Source organism: Chrysemys picta, chromosome 14 (genome assembly GCF_011386835.1).
Source record: "Chrysemys picta bellii isolate R12L10 chromosome 14, ASM1138683v2, whole genome shotgun sequence".
Lineage (NCBI taxonomy): Eukaryota > Metazoa > Chordata > Testudines > Emydidae > Chrysemys > Chrysemys picta.
Window position 1 is genome coordinate 12,416,307 of NC_088804.1, and position 17,069 is coordinate 12,433,375.

Here is a 17,069-nt window from a genome sequence, read left to right on the forward strand (position 1 = left end):
TTATGGAATTAACATCTTCAAATGAATTAAATTTTCCATGTCTCACCTGAGACCATCAAAGAGGTTACCAAATGAGGGATCTCACAAAACTATCATCACAAGTTGTAATCTCTTTAAGGCCCAGCCGCTAAGAATGGGACTACACACCATCACTTGTTCACATGGGTCACTGATTAGGACTTTGGCCAGCCTAGGCCACATTTGAACCTGTGACTTAGAGATGAAAGGCTCAATTTCAGGTTTTCATTTTCCTCTGCCATCTAGTTCCCACAAATTTGTAGATGAAGGCTGGAAGACAACTGAGCTAACACTGCAAAAAACCAAATCATAAATATCTGTTCAATTGTATAAGTGTATTTGCTTTTGCTATGCTGGCCTCCATTTGATTTGGCTTTCCACAAACATTTATTTAATCAAACTTTACTGGCATGAATGTTCAGAGAAAGTGAATTTTCAAAATCAAACGACTGATTGATTATTTCATTATTTCAAAATCATAAGAGTAATTATACAGGAAGTACTTATACATTTATCCAATCATGTAACAGAAACAATACAAAGTGACTTGCCTGACCAATGTTCAAATATGGAATAGTTTGTGAACTATTTGCAATCAAGCTACAGCGTAAAAACACCCAGAAAACTGTGCTGAAAATATTTGAATCATAAATGATTTAGAGGAAATTCTGATCTACTCACAGACATTGCAAAAGGAAAGGGAAAAGTCTAAATTCACTGGATAAAGTATTCATTGCAAACTATTTATTTAGCTCAATTATGTTCCTATAAGAATCTTAAGTAAAGGATTTACTTCAGAAAAACAGCTTGTTGCTGGGATGTATGCATGTTTTCTTTGATAAACTTCCAATAAAAAGTGAAGATTCAAATCTGTCTGATGTTCAACCCTGATGCCTTTTTTCATTTCCACTGGACTGATACAGAAAATAATGTGCTCAGTGTATTTGATAGTCAGACAGTGCACTCCAAAGGTAGCCAAGGGAGCTATGTATGTGCATAAAGTTAACATGAGGAAGTGTTTCCAGGATCAGGGCATTACATTGTTAGTCTCCCCACACATGAGAAGGGAAAGGAGCTGTGTAAAATAATGCAGGAAATATTTTAGGGTGGTTTTTTTTTTTTTTTTTTTTTTTTTTTTAAACAATGCTAGTCAACCATTTTGTTTTTATTACTGTAACATTAGCGTGCAAGTCATACATTGAGTAAGCATATGCAGCATACAGTTAGAGAATGTGTACATAGTGAGTGCCTGCAGTAGTGTTTGATAGAGAGCAAATGCATCCAGTGCCATTCTCATCAGGAAGTCATGGTTCTAGAGGATTTCCATGTATTCATATACTTTTGTAAAGGTCTTAGTGCAAGCATTTGGGAGGTCTCTACCTGCATTATAATCATGGCAGAGCTAGATAGCACAGGGAAAAACTGATGTCTCAAAACATCTGAGACAGTCACTCAGGGAATACAGTTAAGGATTTGTTCCCTTGCTTTCTTAGGATAGTTCCTTGTCAAAAGAGAGATGTCAGGAAAATCCTGATCATGTTGACTTGTCCACTAAGAATTAAACCAAGTGTTTGAAAAACAAAAAAACAAACCTCACCAGCACAGAAAGGCTCATCCTAATGGCAATACAATATTGTTACTGCCCACGTTATCCTTGTTTTAGATAAAAAACAAGACTTTGTACTTAATGAGTTTAGCACATTTTATTGTTAGTCTTCAAAGTGTTTTATGAGGTAGTATCATCGTGTCCCTTTTCACAGATAAGTAAAATGGGGCATAAAGAAGCAACTTGCCCAGTGTCACACAAATTGGGAATAGAGGACAGATTTGAAAACTTGGACTTCATTTAAGTCAGTAGCAGGGTTACTGGCTCAATTTTTATAGTGGGCGTGCTGAAAACTGAAACTGCGTATTGGCTATTACTACTTCAAACCAGAGGGTGCTACTGCACCCCCAGCACTCCTAATTCCAGCACCTCTTGTCAGTGGGAGTTTTTACATGAATTTCAAGGGGCCAGGATTTCATCCTTGATCTCGTCTCCTAGCCTCATGCTCTCTCAACTAGACCATAGATACAGGAGTTCAATGTCTTGGGCTCTCAATTCAGTACTTTTCAAAAGCAATGTAACTTTAAAGAAATGGTTTAAACATTCAAGGGAATGTAGAGTTCATACTGTAAGAATTGAAGTTTTCAGTGAAGATTTGTCTAGTACAATCATAAACCATCTAATAAATCTCTCTCATTATAAACTCATGTGATAAAACTGTAAAACATCTCCATTTTCCAGGACTGCTTCATTCCGATTGATCGAAAGCAGCAGCAGCACTAAACTTGGACAACAGTTATGGGCTATCTTTAAAACGTTTTCTGCAGTCAGTAAAACTTGCGGGACGTTCTCCTTACGTGTAGCCTGCCAACAAGAACCTTTGTAAATATGACTAGCAGAATTAAAGCTAAAGGTGAGCAGTCACTCTTTAGTTCAGCCAGATCTTGGTTACAAATTAACTTTGCAGGCACTAAATGCACAAGGGCTTAGCACATGTGTTGCTTCAGGAAGTGGATCCTGTCGCTGTTTTCTGGGAACAGACTATCGCGTTCCTCTGAGTTTTTAAAATAGATCATATTTTATAGATTATTATTTTGAGTTGTGTGTGGAGATGGTGTGTCGAAGGGAAATGGGAAACTACCTGCATAATCTGATATTTTGAAAACATCTGAAATGCTATGGAAATCAGTGTTGTTTAGATGCTTTTTGGAAGACTTGTTTGACATAAAATTAACTGGAAGGAGAGAAGTGTAGAGAATGTTTTCTCTGTGAGTTGGGTCTCATCTGGCCTTAAAATGTAGAAGATTTCCTTTAAGTCCATAAGCAACCTAAGTCACTTTTGAAAATGGAGCTTAGTTGCCTAAGTCATTTAGGCACCTTTGAAAGTTTTACCTATAATCTTCTAATGATTTTATTCCCTGTTCCAACATCGCCATAAGCTACATGAAGGCTGGAGTTGAGGGGCTCTCATTTACATTGTTGTAAATCAGAAATAACCTAATTAATTAGGTTATTAGACAGATAAGGTATGTACACTGCGATAAAAACCCTGCAGCACAGTCTCAGAGCCCAAGCTCCAGCCCGAGCCCAAACATCCATGCTACAATTTTATTGCTCCACAATCCAAGTCAGCTGACCTGGGCCAGCCACAGCCATGCCACAGGTCTTTTATTGCAGTGTAGACACACTCAAAACTCTAACCCCAGCTCGGACTATGTGTAACAGATCTGTGCACATGATGCACAAAAAGAGGAAACCCAAACATAAAAAAAGGTGAGTATTCTAGAAGAAACTACACTGAATACTAGGCAGATGGCTCTTTTGAAGTGTCTTTCTGGAAAATCTATTCTGATTATAACAATATCAACTTTAAGATTACCTGTAGCAACTCACTTAGAGTAGAAACAGCAGACAGATGCTGAAGAGGAATTTTGTACAAGAGGTTTTGCTGAAGTGTTGTGTGAGTTGCTGCCTTTCCCAATCTGGTTTCAAATGTGGTCCACAGCCTAGACTCTAGGCTCACTCCTTTTCTGGAGTTGGTTTTGCTAAACAGAAATTAAAAATAATGCAGCAAAGTTCAGCTCAAAACTTCTCAGCGGACATGGCTGTTACTAGAGTTCTTTCCACAGGGTTCTTCAGCCCACATCCAAGAAATTCTCACTTATCCACCACAGCAGGACCAACACCTGCTAACAGGATGGGGCATTTCATGCAAACATTTCAGACTACCCTATTACTTGCTGGTATATCCTTTGTTTAGAACAACAATGTTGGAATTAAAGGGATGGTCAGGTTGATTAGGTACTTACTGAATATCTGCACGACTGGAATCTTTCCCAATCAGATGTCTCACTTCATAATGTACACTCTTTGTGTATAATTGGACACAGATGGCCTACTGCTACTACCATTGAAGACAATAGAGTTTATAGTTTTGATTATTGATTTCAGTGAGAGCAGGATGATCCCCACATGTACATACCCACACACTCGCAGGAAAGCCATTCAGCCTGTAACTGTGTTCATATATTGCATACAGAGTAAACGATAGGCTTCTATTACATCTGTCTAAAGCAGTTGTTTTCAACCTTTTTTCACTTGCAGACCCCTAAATAAGAGCCTATATAAGAGAAAGGCACAAAAATCGGGACTGTCCCTATAAAATCGGGACATCTGGTCACCCTAAATGGAGGTGTGGACCCCTTTGGAAATCTTAGGCATTGTCTGCAGAGGAGTCCATGGACCACAGGTTGAAAACCACTCATCTAGAGGAGTTTGCCATCTCATCACCATAATATCTGACCACCTGATGAAATTATGGAATTATAATTCTATTGCGTTCTTGTCATGTACTAAAGTACAGAGACAAAGACGAGCACAACCCCAGAACATGATAGTGAAGATATGCTTTTTTCTAAATTCATATATTATGGATGCAGTAAGGTTTTTAGCCTGTTTGTCCAAAGGTTTGTGGGTATTTATTTTCTTTGATGTGGTGGATACATGTCCTTAAGACTGCTTCTCAAATAGCAGCATACTTGATTAGCAGAAGCAGTAATGGCAGAGGCTGAAGGGCAGTTAGCTACTTGCTCTAACTGGTGTATTTTGTAATTCCAAGGAGTTAGACCTGTGCACTGTGAGATTTCGCTGCCTGGCTTTTACTATGTAAATACTTGCAAACTAAATTATATACATAGGCCTCAATCCTGCAAACACTTAAGCAGGTGCTTAATTTAACTTCATCATGGGCCATTCAATTTTAATCAATTGGAGTAAACTTAAATACAAGCTTAAGTGTTTGTAGGATGTTTCCAAGTCTTTTAAAGCCTAAAAAATAATAGATTGGTTTAGATTTTTAAAGTTAAATTTTCTCTATACTTTAACAATCAATCAGACAACCATGAATAAATGTACAACTCTGCCTTTTCCCATAGTGAAAGAGATCAATTATCATTATAGCTACACCACTGTCGATTAAATAAAATTTATCTGGCACCCATCGACTTTTATCGGAGGGCAAATATAGTTTCTAATTGAAGACACCTTGAGTAGTCCTATTGGACTAAAGGGCAATCTTTGCACTACAAAAATGATCAGAGAACCACAGAATTGTAGGACTGGAATGGCCCTTGAGAGATCATCTAGTCCAATCCTCTGCACTCATGGCAGGACTAAGTATTCTGACCATCCCTGACAGGTGCTTGTCTAACCTGCTCTTAAAAAATCTCCAATGATGGAGATTCCACAACCTCCCTGGGCAATTTATTCCAGTGCTTAACCACCTGACAGTTAGGAAGTTTTTCCTAATATCCAGTTAGACACATAATTCACCATGAATACATTTCCAGCAGTGGTAGCAATAGCTGAAGATGTTGCTAAAGAGAGATATAAGGGTTTGTTTATTATTTTAAAACTAGAGCAGGGTTAAGCAACAGGATGCTAAAATCATGTGAGTCCTCCACACTACAAATTCCCCAACTGCTACTACTGGTAGCGAATTGTGCATCCAATTTTAGCCAGAGTAGACACAGTTAATGGAAAAGTGGTAAAGTTCCTCAATTCTCATTTTTGGTGTGTTTCCCTCAGTTTAAAAAATTTTTCCAGTTTGTTTTTGGTAAAGCAGAAAAAAAAAGTGACATATGGCTACACAGAGAAGAAAAACTTAACTATTGTAATCAGGCTGCAAGTAATAGCTAAAGAACTGCTCATACAGTGTGGCAATACGTTAAAAGATTTCCGGAGTGCCTTACATTTCAGGCATACATCAAATTGTTCCATGCATACCCCTATGTCAATACAGAATTCTGTTGACTAAATTGGGATCTGCTTTTGTGGAACAATATTTAAGATCAGGACCTAAATGCATGATATTTCCTGGCTACAATGTTGCCCCCATTAAACCGCTTTCCCTTATAATATTACAGTATGAAATTTGTATTTATTTTTGTTAGCAGTCCTTGGTGATTTGAATACACACCCACTGGTACACTGATTGAAAAAACATCTAGATATGCATCCGAAGAAGTGGGCTGTAGTCCACGAAAGCTTATACTCTAATAAATTTGTTAGTCTCTAAGGTGCCACAAGTACTCCTGTTCTTTTTGTGGATACAGACTAACAGGCTGCTACTCTGAAATCTAGATTTAAGTTGAAAGAAATGCTTCAGAGATCAAACAGTGTACCATGTTAAAGCAGCTATATTAATAAATACTTAAAACTTCCACATAGGTAGATTCAGCCCAAGTGAAAAAGATCTCTAGACAAACTTAAACCAACAAAATTGTGTAGCCAAACACCTTTAGAACTGAGTGAACAAACCAGAGAGGCCTCATGTCTCTTTAACATTCAGCTGTATGTTGCATTCCACTCGCTGGTTGCTGATAAAGGAATCCTGTAAAACTGAAAGCAGGCAGGTAAAGGCACTTCCTGGAGGCAGAATTAAATAGAGAATGGGAGTTTTCCTCTGATCTCTCTGAAAAACCAATCAGGCAGGGTCAGCCAGGCGTTGATTCTCCCCACGTCCCTCCTACACCTTTTCCAAAGACCCAATGGCTTTGTCTCTTTGGGAGATTGACTTCAATCACATGGTCTGAATCAAGGGCAGGTAACTTAGGAGAGGAGGAAAAAAAAAAAAAAAAAAAAAAAGCCTAAGCCCGGGCTGGGTTCCTGCCATGATGTTAGAGGGAGAGAAACCCACAGCTTGTTAATTTCACCTCCCAATCAGACCCGGGGAGAAGGAGATCATTGGGAACAGGTAGAGCTGTAAGAAGTTTTCTCCATTTTTGTCTCAGCCCTCCTCCCCCAATAGCGCGCTCTCTTCTCTTGATATTATTACTCCTTGTCCTTTTATTTCCCCTTTGATCACTTGGAAGAAGGGGTGAGTCTCTGTGGGATTTATTTTATTTTCCTTTGTCTTTTTTTTTTTTTTTTTTTTTTTTTGACCTCTGCTTTTGATTGTAGTTGTTTCCCCCTGTGGTCATGACGGCTTCGCACAGTGACTCTTTGGTGGTGTTGTTTGGGGCAACAGCTGGTGCATATGGGGCTAAACTGGGTTCGGATGAGAGGGAACTAATTCTCTTGGTGTGGCAAGTTGTGGATCTACACAGCAAGAAGGTATGGCTTCAAAGTCTTGATACAAGGTTGTGTTATGTACGTACACTGCAAGCGAAGCAACCCCCTAGCCCAGGGCTGGCCGGGTGCAGGCATTATGGTCAGTATCACATATCCACCTCAGCTGGGGCTGTTTGTTCATTTCACAAATGCACCAAAAGGGAGGGGGTGGGGAGAGGTTAAGTCTACAAAGGCCTTTTGCTTTATTTTATTTTTCCCCCAAGATTTTTTTTAAATTAGGTAATTTGTTTTTCTTTAAACGTTTGTTCTTTTAATGTTAGATTTCTCCTCATTTTTGGAGGCTTCTAATCCTCTTTCCCTGTCCCCGCATGCACGCTTGGTACACCAAACGTGCATGGTTTAATGGAAACTATCTCCATAAGGAAAACAGATCCTGAATGGCCTTGTTTTTTTTGTTTGTTTTTTCTTATGATCAAGCTATTTTTTAAAATATGTATCTTATTTTAGGCCATTCTAAAGGTAATTTTTTTATTTTTAATTACTGCAATGTAAATGACTCAGAAGCTGCTCGATGTAAAGTTTTGTTTTTAATCCCTACACGCACAAATATACACAATTGTCCATTTTGTTGAGCAGAGTCTTCAAATAGTGTAAAGCTATATGATCTTCCCACCAAAACTAACAACTACAGAACGAACCAATGCTGAGTGGAAAACATGTTCTCCCTGTGAATGCATGAGCACCCATAGCAAGTACCCAGTGTTGGGGCAGGAGAGAAGGAAAAGTTAAGGAGGGCTTTTGATTTGTGAAATTGACAAATACATTTTTTGGAAAGTGATACTGGACCTCTCTGACGTTTCTGCTAAGCTATTGAATGCATTGTAATAATGAACTCATTCCATTGCTCCTCATTTTTCTCCCTCACTTACATGTTTTCAGGTAGGGACATTGCACAAATCCCTGGTAAAAGCAGACAATTTGGAGATAAGTGACCAATGTCGAGAAGTGAGTGGCTTAGCACCAGAGGGACTGAGCAAAGCTGAGCCTCTGGACCGAGTTCTCCAACAGGTGAGGACCAGCAAGGGCATTTGAGTGTTAACTCTGGGAGCAGGATTGAACTGATGCAATAAAGCAAATAGACTTGGTTTTGCCTTTCAATTTGAAATCCCTAGCAAACTGTTTCAAAACTAGCAATACCTCAGTCAGGGTTTGCCCCACAGAGAGATCTTGAGCTATGTGAAATTGGATTCTTGGAGAAGAATGGGAATAGCTCAAGTCCATTGTGGCAAAACTTTTGAGACAGTGTTCTTGTTTTGAGAGTTTTGACCTATGTTTTCAATTTATTCTGAATAGGCCCATGTCCATTTTTTACCCTAAAGTTCTCTTATTCAAGGCTTAACAGGATGTAGCAGGATAATTAACACATCAGAAATTATTAGGGTGCTAACAAAAATTTTTCAGAGAAGTTTGATCAAAGAAATACCATTATACTAAAGATACAGATTCCTAAGATTATCCGTGTTAATATAAGACCTTGTCTTTCTCGTGTTGTGAAGAAAAATAATTCACTATTAAAAGTAATTAGTTGCACATACCAAATTATAATTTCTGTAAAATACCACACATGCAGTGTGTGCATGACTTCTCTAGAAAGTTGAACTGAATTATCTTAAATTAATAGATAGTGAAGTGCTTAATTATAGTGAGACAGAAGTTGAGTTTGGATGTCCAAATGCATAATACAAACATCCCTGCCTTCTGTTTATAAGGTTGTTTCTGCTATTGTTGCATTTTGCTCCTTGAAACATTCTGCGTCACCTTAATTTCAGGCAATATGATAACCTGAAAATTCTTATAATCCTTATGGTTTAAAGAGGCAGCTAGTTACTTTAATTAGTGTATATACACATGGCTTTTTTGTCTCGTTAAAATGTGATAGCTTAGTAAACTGAACTTGACTGGAAAAATACAATAGTGCATTTTTATGGGGTATATGAAAGCTGTCTTTCCACACCTTGCTTGAATCATTGTGGGTGTGTTTTGAAAGAGAAACTTGCTTAGGCAGTAGGACAGGTTCATGTTGTAACTTCTGGTGACATACACATAACTTGGCAGAATGGGAACTAACCTTACTTGATACTGAATGGTTAACAATTCACTGTACCTGGACTAAATAATTTCTTAAATATAAATACACAACCCTTGTGCATTCAACATCCATTTATTTTTCAAAATTAAATGTGGATTACACTCTTTGGTTTTTCTATGACACACAAGTTTCACAAGAATCCAGCTGAGAGTGCAAAGTGATTTGTATAGCTTCAAAATAACTCTGAGAAAATGTAAAGCTGCAGGTTTGAGCTTGTCCCAGATCTTGCACTAAAGGCATCTGGAACAGCTTAGCAAAGTACACCCTGTTTACCTTTATAGCACACCCTTTAATTATACTCGATACTTTTATGAGCGATTGTATCTTACTGCCGTAAACTGCTCTGTAGGTAGGTCTACTCCAGCATATAAAGAGAAATATTAGCTTTTGTGTATGGGTGTGGAGGAGACTCTTGCAAAGTATTTTTTTCATTTTGGGTGGCATATCTTGGCAATTGGGGAAGAATGTTTTTGTGATTAAAGCATTGCAGTGCAACTGCTGGCTCTGTCACTGTCTTCCTGTGTGACTTTAGGCACTTCACTTAATCTCAGCACCTCAGTTTCCCCACCTGTAAAAAGAGAATGACAATACAATGAAGTCAGATACATGTTGTGAGGATATATTCATGTTTTTGAGATAGTCATGTACTATGGTAGCAAAAGTAGAATCTATAGTCCACAATTATAGGAGCTGATATTCTGTTAGGTTCTTAAAAATTACTTGATGTTTTCAGGTACACTAGAACCCTTATTGCCTGGAATAATTGGGGATTAAGTAGTTCATTAAACTGAACATCTCAAAATTATAGTAAGTATGGTACATAAATTGCAGTTGGGTGCACTGCATTGCTTTCTTCTTGTCCTTCAAACCACTGGGAAGTGATTTTTCAATGTGTTCAAGGAATCGGAATGTGAAAGGATATCAACCTGCTCTTCATCAACATTTTGTTGTGTGCAGGTGTTTTTTTGTTTGTTGTCTTTCCAACCCCTATGAAGAAAAATGGTTTGTGTAACTTGATATTTATATGATTGGTGTTTGTAAATTCAAGGTTCTATTGTATTGTCAATGAATGCAGATTTTTTTAAAATTTAGATTATTAAAAGTGCAATTAGACAAAGTGGTTATTTTAAAAAAACAAATTATACCTAGATTGGAGGCCACGTTGTAGATCAGTTGATCAGTCTACTAAACGTTATTCACCTCTGGAGACACTTGCAAACTCTGCAGAGGGAGGGTGAGATCACAAAGCTAGTCGTCTTCATCTGGTACCTCTGAAGCCCCCACACAACTTATAATGACTGGCATTTGTTGCTGGAAAGTAGCCCAGCGTTGTTGTTTCTAGTCAGGAGCATTGGCATCACTGGGAAAGGGAAGCTTGCACAGTAGCAGCTTGCATTATGAATGAGCCTCATCTGAGTGCCCTCAACTCCTACTGGCTTCAATGGGTACGCGTAGGGTGACCAGACAGCAAATGTGAAAAATCGGGATGGGGGTGGGGGGTAATATGAGCCTATATAAGAAAAAGATCCAAAAATTGGGACTGTCCCTATAAAATCGGGACATCTGGTCACCCTACACACCACTTCTTTAGACCAGATCCCGAATGCCCTGCTTGCAGAAATACAATCTAATATAATAGTACTGCATGTTTATCCTTCCAGCACTGGCACATGGTCCATTAAAATGCATGTGTTGTGGTTCAAGTTATATATTACTAGTGGACTAGGCTTTAACAATTTAAGGAGATGTCTTTAAATCAAAATTGGGCTTTATTTTTTTATGCACTTACCTGTTGTGGTGGTAGTACAGGGAAAATTTTGTATTTGTATGGTCATGAATAAACTACACCTCTACCCCGATATAACGCTGTCCTTTGGAGCCAAAAAATCTTACCGCGTTATATCGAACTTGCTTTGATCCGCTGGAGTGTGCAGGCCCCCCCCCCTTTACTGTGTTATATCCGAATTTGTGTTATATCGGGTCGCATGATATCGGGGTAGAGGTGTAGTTATATTATTCCACAACGTTTTGTTTTATTATTTTAAAAATAGTATTTGAAGATCAAAGGGAATCTTCAAATAACGAATATTTTGAGTGTGCATGATATGATCAATTTACACTGTGTGTCTCTAACTTACTTGTCCTTGCTCATAGTAACAAACTCCAGCGCCTGTCGATCCAAGGGCTAGGTTGCATTCGATGATGCACAGTGCACAGTAACATTGTGTGTACAGGTATCTTTTTGTCTTAGTGGAGGAAATTCTGTTAGGGATTCCAGAATCCTAAATCTGCACCCTTTTAGTCAGTTTGCTTTGTGTATTCAGTGAATTCAAAATGGAAATGATTCCAAGACGTATCTTTCAAGTACGACATCCTTACAGTTTTGGAAAGCCTATGATCTGCTCCTTACTGGTTCGGATTCATTGTCCTAGCTTCAGAGTTTCCTTTCATATTCAATGCAATTCAAACTCTTCTAAAATAATAAATATCTCAGTAAGTTGAGTGCATATAGAGATTAATTTCCAGGCCATATAAAATCAGACTGATTTTATTTTTAACTAAAAATGTCTTGCACTGTAGGAATTTTTATCTTCCATACTAGAATCATATTGCACAGTCTGACCTAAAGTAGTTACAGTTTTAGGCAGTCATATGGTATAGTGGAATTGAACATCTCAAAAGACAAAACAGATTGGAAGCTCTTTGCACAATGCTTCTCATCACAAATTATATGCACTAGATCCAGTGAAGTAAGCTTTTAAAGCAGTCCTTGCCTATAAAGAAATGCCCCATCAACTACATTTTGAAATCTAATCAAGTAAAAAATAGCCGTCGCTCTCTTACAAAGAGGAAAGCATCCTAAGTACCTGGTCTAGACATTAAAAGGAAAGTATGGCCAGCTGTGGACTTTTTCTTTCAGTCATTCTCATGCCATATTTCCAACCTCAAAAGTTCAAAATTCGTGAATTGTCGTCCCCCCCCCATCATGAGTGGCTTATGAATCATGAGACTTTATTTAAATAATACATTTTTTGAATCATTTTATTTCCCTTTTGGTTTCTGAGCCTTTGAGGTGCACTTACTTCATATTTTCAAGCTTTTCTTTGCAACCAGGAGAGCTAGATGTCTACTTTTGCTTTTAAATGAAAGCTGAGATTCTCATAGTGTCCTAATTCCAGCAGCTGGGGCTTTGAGGAAAACCAGCTATTGTGAGAATTGGCAACTCTGCAAATATCTTAACTCCTCCACACCCTACCAAAGGCATGACCTGAGTCAACTTTATTCACTTTGCTTAAGCCTTATTGCTTGTCATCCTGAGAGAGGAAAAAGCTGAAGAAAAATTAGTAATTATGGTGGAGAAATGCCTGCGATATGAAGACACTTGGTGGCTTCCATTCCCAGTTACTGATTTCCTTTTGAGCAGTAGTCATAAAGCATGAGTTTTCAGTGGGAGTTGTGTGCGTGACTCCTTTTGAAAATGTTCCCCCAAAATTCAGTTATGGAACGATATGAAATCATCTTTTAGTTCCACTCAAATACTTGCCTGCTGGACTGCCCTAAACTTGCTGGCCTTTCATCATATTATATATTGCAGCAAATAGACCAGGGATAAATTTACTTTGTCTTCTCTGGCCTAAATAGGGTGACCAGATGTCCCGATTTTATAGGGACAGTCCCGATTTTTGGGTCTTTTTCTTATATAGGCTCCTATTACCCCCGACCCCCTGTCCCGATTTTTCACACTTGCTGTCTGGTCACCCTAGGCCTAAAGAACTTGGAATCAAGCAACATGCCAATTTCTTTTTCTCTTACGTTGAGCATAAGTTGAAAATACTGTGGGCTTTGCCATTAAGTTAAGTGGCCATGAAAACAAATTGCTCCTTTTACACTTCCATATTTTTTTTTTTTAATTCTTGTTGATCAAGCAGTAGAATCAAAGGGTTGGTATATTTTGCCAAATATCAACCAAGTTGGCAGGAAACAAACTAGTTGTTTGAGCCTTTAAAGGACAAGGGGTGGTAGAACCAGTGGATTCCTGCAGCCTGATTAATCAGTTGGAACTAAACTTAAAGGGAAACTTGTTCTGCAGCCTCTTCTCCATAGTGTGGTGGTAAAGGTTGTTCCTATTTCATTGTTTTCGACTCTGGTGATATTTGGTATCTGTGTTAAAGCTTTCATTTTTAAGAAATGAGTTTTTCTAATCCATATGTTCACAGAGGAAAAACCTAAAAACATGAACTGATTTTTACTGTAAAGCCTCAGAGGCCAGAAGACAAATAAAAAGAACCCCAAACTACTTATATTGACAAATCTCACTTTTATGCCAATCTCTTGATTTTGGGGATCTGACTCTTGAATGCTTGCTAGTATCAATGCTGATATCCAAACAGATACATTGTTGTGGGTTGTCTTTTCCTCGAGGCTTACCTAGCACTATAGATATGCCATTTTTATTTTTAAAGTACAGGTTGTGTTTGCTAAGAGCTTGTTGGGATGGTCTGCTAAACTGAACATTACTACTGGCATATCTACAGGATATAGTTTTGTGCAGTACTCTGGTCCTGCATCTTGTCTTTTCTATTGGCAGTTCATTGCTAAATTCAAATAGAGCTAGTTTAGGTGAAGTCTTGCACCTAATCTTGGAGCTTCAGCAGTCTATAAAGTGATTATCTATAGCTCCTCCAGATCTTTATGCTTTTTGCCTGGTTCCAGGCTTTTGTTTATATAATGGGATTTCCTATGATTAGCAGTGGAGATGGATGGTTAAACGTAGTTTCCCCAAATCTAGCCGTGATTCTGTTTTTGATGCTGTAGGTGGAGCCTGATGTTTTTTTTTCATTGCTAATCCTCTGGGCTGTCCACGTCCCTACAGGTTGCATTTGGAACACTTTCTGCTTTACAGTCAGTTAGGCCAGATGACAGCTCAGACCTAAGATGGTTTCTTCGAAAGCACCATCGTGTCACATGTCAGTGTGCAGTCTTGGCAAGGTTTATCTTCCACAGAGGCTTGGGGCATAGTAATATTTTTCGCATGACTAAAAATCATAATATTTTCATCTGAGTGATTCAAGTGCTGTACAAATATTAAGCCTTGTATACCCCCAAGAAGTATATTTAGATCCATTTTACACCTGAGTAAATTGAGACCTAGGTAGCTTAAATGACTTGCTTTGAGCTGCATCATGAGTGATGTGCAGACAAGGAAATAAAACTCCGTAGTGCTGGCTACCAGTGCTGTCATTCTTTAACCACTGGACCATATTAGTCACTGTTGGTGAGTGTTCATAATAGCTTCATTCTAATACAGGGAGGGAGAATTTGGACATTCTCTCCTGATGCTGCTGCCTACTTCTGGTAACGTTAAATAGTAACTTTAAGCTTCTTATCAGATTGGGGTGGAGTAGCAGCTATAAAATAGCAAACCATTGCAACAACCTGTATAGCAGGGATTGGCAACCTTTGGCACGTGGCCCATTAGGGAAATCCACTGGCGGGCCGAGACGGTTTGTTTACCTGCCGCGTCTGCAGGTTCGGCCGATTGCAGCTCCCACTGGCCGTGGTTTGCCATTCCAGGCCAATGGGGGCTGCTGGAAGCGGCGCTGGCCAAGGGATGTGCTGGCCGCTGCTTCCCGCAGCCCCCATTGGCCTGGAACGGCGAACTGTGGCTAGTCGGAGCTGCGATCGGCCGAACCTGCGGACACTGCAGGTAAACAAACCGTCCCGTCCCGCCAGTGGATTTTCCTGACGGGCCGCGTGCCAAAGGTTGGTGATCCCTGCTGTATAGAGCAACAGAGGGTCCTGTGGCACCTTTAAGACTAACAGAAGTATTGGAGCATAAGCTTTCGTGGGTGAATGCCCACTTCATCAGACGAAAGCTTATGCTCCAATACTTCTGTTAGTCTTAAAGGTGCCACAGGACCCTCTGTTGCTTTTTACAGATTCAGACTAACACGGCTACCCCTCTGATACCTGCTGTATAGAGTCACCCAAACAATTCATATCTTCACATGGGATAGATGGATGTGCTTGAAAGCCAAGTAGCTTTTCACTGGCATATGCCACTAATGTAGTCTGACATGCTCATATTGTGTCAGGCAGAACTTGAGACAATATTTACTTCCTTTTTTAAAAATAGCATTGGAATATGTATGAAAATGAAGACTGCTGGGTGAGGAGCACATGATCCTAAGGGATTATTTGACTTCCTTCCTTTACTGTAATAAGGTAATGAGTCGTCATGCTATTGTCTGAATAACTCCTTACATGCTTTTGAAAATTTCCATTCATAATAAAAAATCCTGGGTCTACCATTTTAAAAAAAAAAGGGTGGGGGAGGGGCACACAAGCTGTATGAGAAATGGTTCCATCAGCTTGAGAAACTGTTTTTGTGGATCTTGTAAATCTCTAGAGCTTCTGTTTTTCACCGCTCTCCTATGATCCTACAATCTGGCTCTTGTGGCAGCTGTCTAGAGGATTGCACAGTTCTCACTTCTGCATGTTGCTCTACTCAGCACTGTTTAAGAGTTTCTAAGCCTCATGCATGTGAACATTGGGTAGCTAACTGCTGCTAGATGAAGACAACACCTTACTCAGCATGTTGTGGCACATCTAGGTTAAATAGTCAGTCTAAGAGAAAAGCATATAGATGCTGACTCTGGCTATTGGCAGAGGTAGCAAGGCAGTATTATGGACAGGGCTGGCACCAGTCTGGCAAGCAGATGCTTGGGGCGGCATGTCCAGGTGTTCGGCGGCAATTCGTCGGACGGTCCCTCACTCCCGCTCGGAGCGAAGGACCTCCCGCCGAATTGCCGCCGCAGATCACGATCGCGGCTTTTTTTTTTTTTTTTTTTTTTTTTTTTTGCTGCTTGGGGCGGCCAAAACCCTGGAGCCGGCCCTGATTATGGAGAGCTATAAAAAGGCTAATTGGAGTTTGGTTTTAGAGTAACTGCCCTCATAACGCTTGCTTTATGCAAAACCATTACATTTAATACTTTGTATGTTTAATGTAGGGATAGTTCCATTTATTTTTCAAAGACTAATCTTAGTCCTTTGGTTCATATCTTTCCTTTTCTTTTTTTAAGCTACAAAACTCCCTTTATAGAAATGAAACCTCTAATTCTCTCTCTATTGCATGACTGTAATTACATGGATATTGGTGTGTCTCACTGACAGACTCCTTTCATACAAAGATTCCAAACTTTAGTGATTTCCTCTATCTATCTTATCAAGTCCGCCATTTCAGGGATTGAGAGCAGCAATAAATTGCTGGGTTTAGTGTGTGGGTAGGAGGTGAGACTAGATGATCCGATGGTCTCGTCTGTTCTTGAACTCTGACTCTAATAACACGGCACGGACGTTTAGGATGAAAAGCATAGAATACTCTATGTAACTGACATTGCAGAGAGTATTTAGATGGGCAGAATGTAACTACAAAATGTAACTTTATTTAATTTAAGAGGAACCTTGTGGTTTATTTGAAAAAAGTGCCATGGAATCTTAATGCACACGAATGGGCGAGGAACTTGCTATCTAAAATTTATCCTAAATCACATCCTGATCTGGAGGTCTGATTACCAGGAGAGAGTTTTTAGCAACCTACAAATATTTTGATAATCCACAAATGCGGACAAAGTACCTGATGTGCGACTCCCTACTTCTCTGGAACTCTGCATAGTCTTAATGTGACATAATTCTTTGACAATTGTCATGCTGTCTGAAGTGGCTCCTGACCGTGAGTGCATACCTCAGGGCAGACTGTCAGAAAACAGGGCAGACACCCCAGGC

The 17,069-nt window shown here is 39.2% G+C and overlaps 1 protein-coding gene across 15 annotated transcripts in view; it reads left to right on the forward strand.

Annotated features, from left to right (window-relative positions):
* Window positions 1-6,692: 6,692 nt before the first annotated feature.
* Window positions 6,693-17,069, forward strand: part of ESRP2 (epithelial splicing regulatory protein 2) — a 63,014-nt gene continuing 52,637 nt past the window's right edge. For 10 of the 15 annotated variants that reach the window (XR_010592527.1, XR_010592528.1, XM_065566993.1 and 7 more), the window contains exons 1-3: window positions 6,696-6,818; window positions 7,025-7,177; window positions 8,075-8,203. Coding sequence is in view for 12 of the 15 variants with exons in the window: in XM_065566993.1 (XP_065423065.1) it covers window positions 7,043-7,177; window positions 8,075-8,203 (264 nt within the window). In the remaining 3 variants the exon portion in view is untranslated. Of the gene's footprint in view, window positions 6,942-7,024; window positions 7,178-8,074; window positions 8,204-17,069 lie in introns of all 15 variants that reach the window. The other 5 variants (XM_065566994.1, XM_024104083.3, XM_042852300.2 and 2 more) reach the window with 4 other exon arrangements.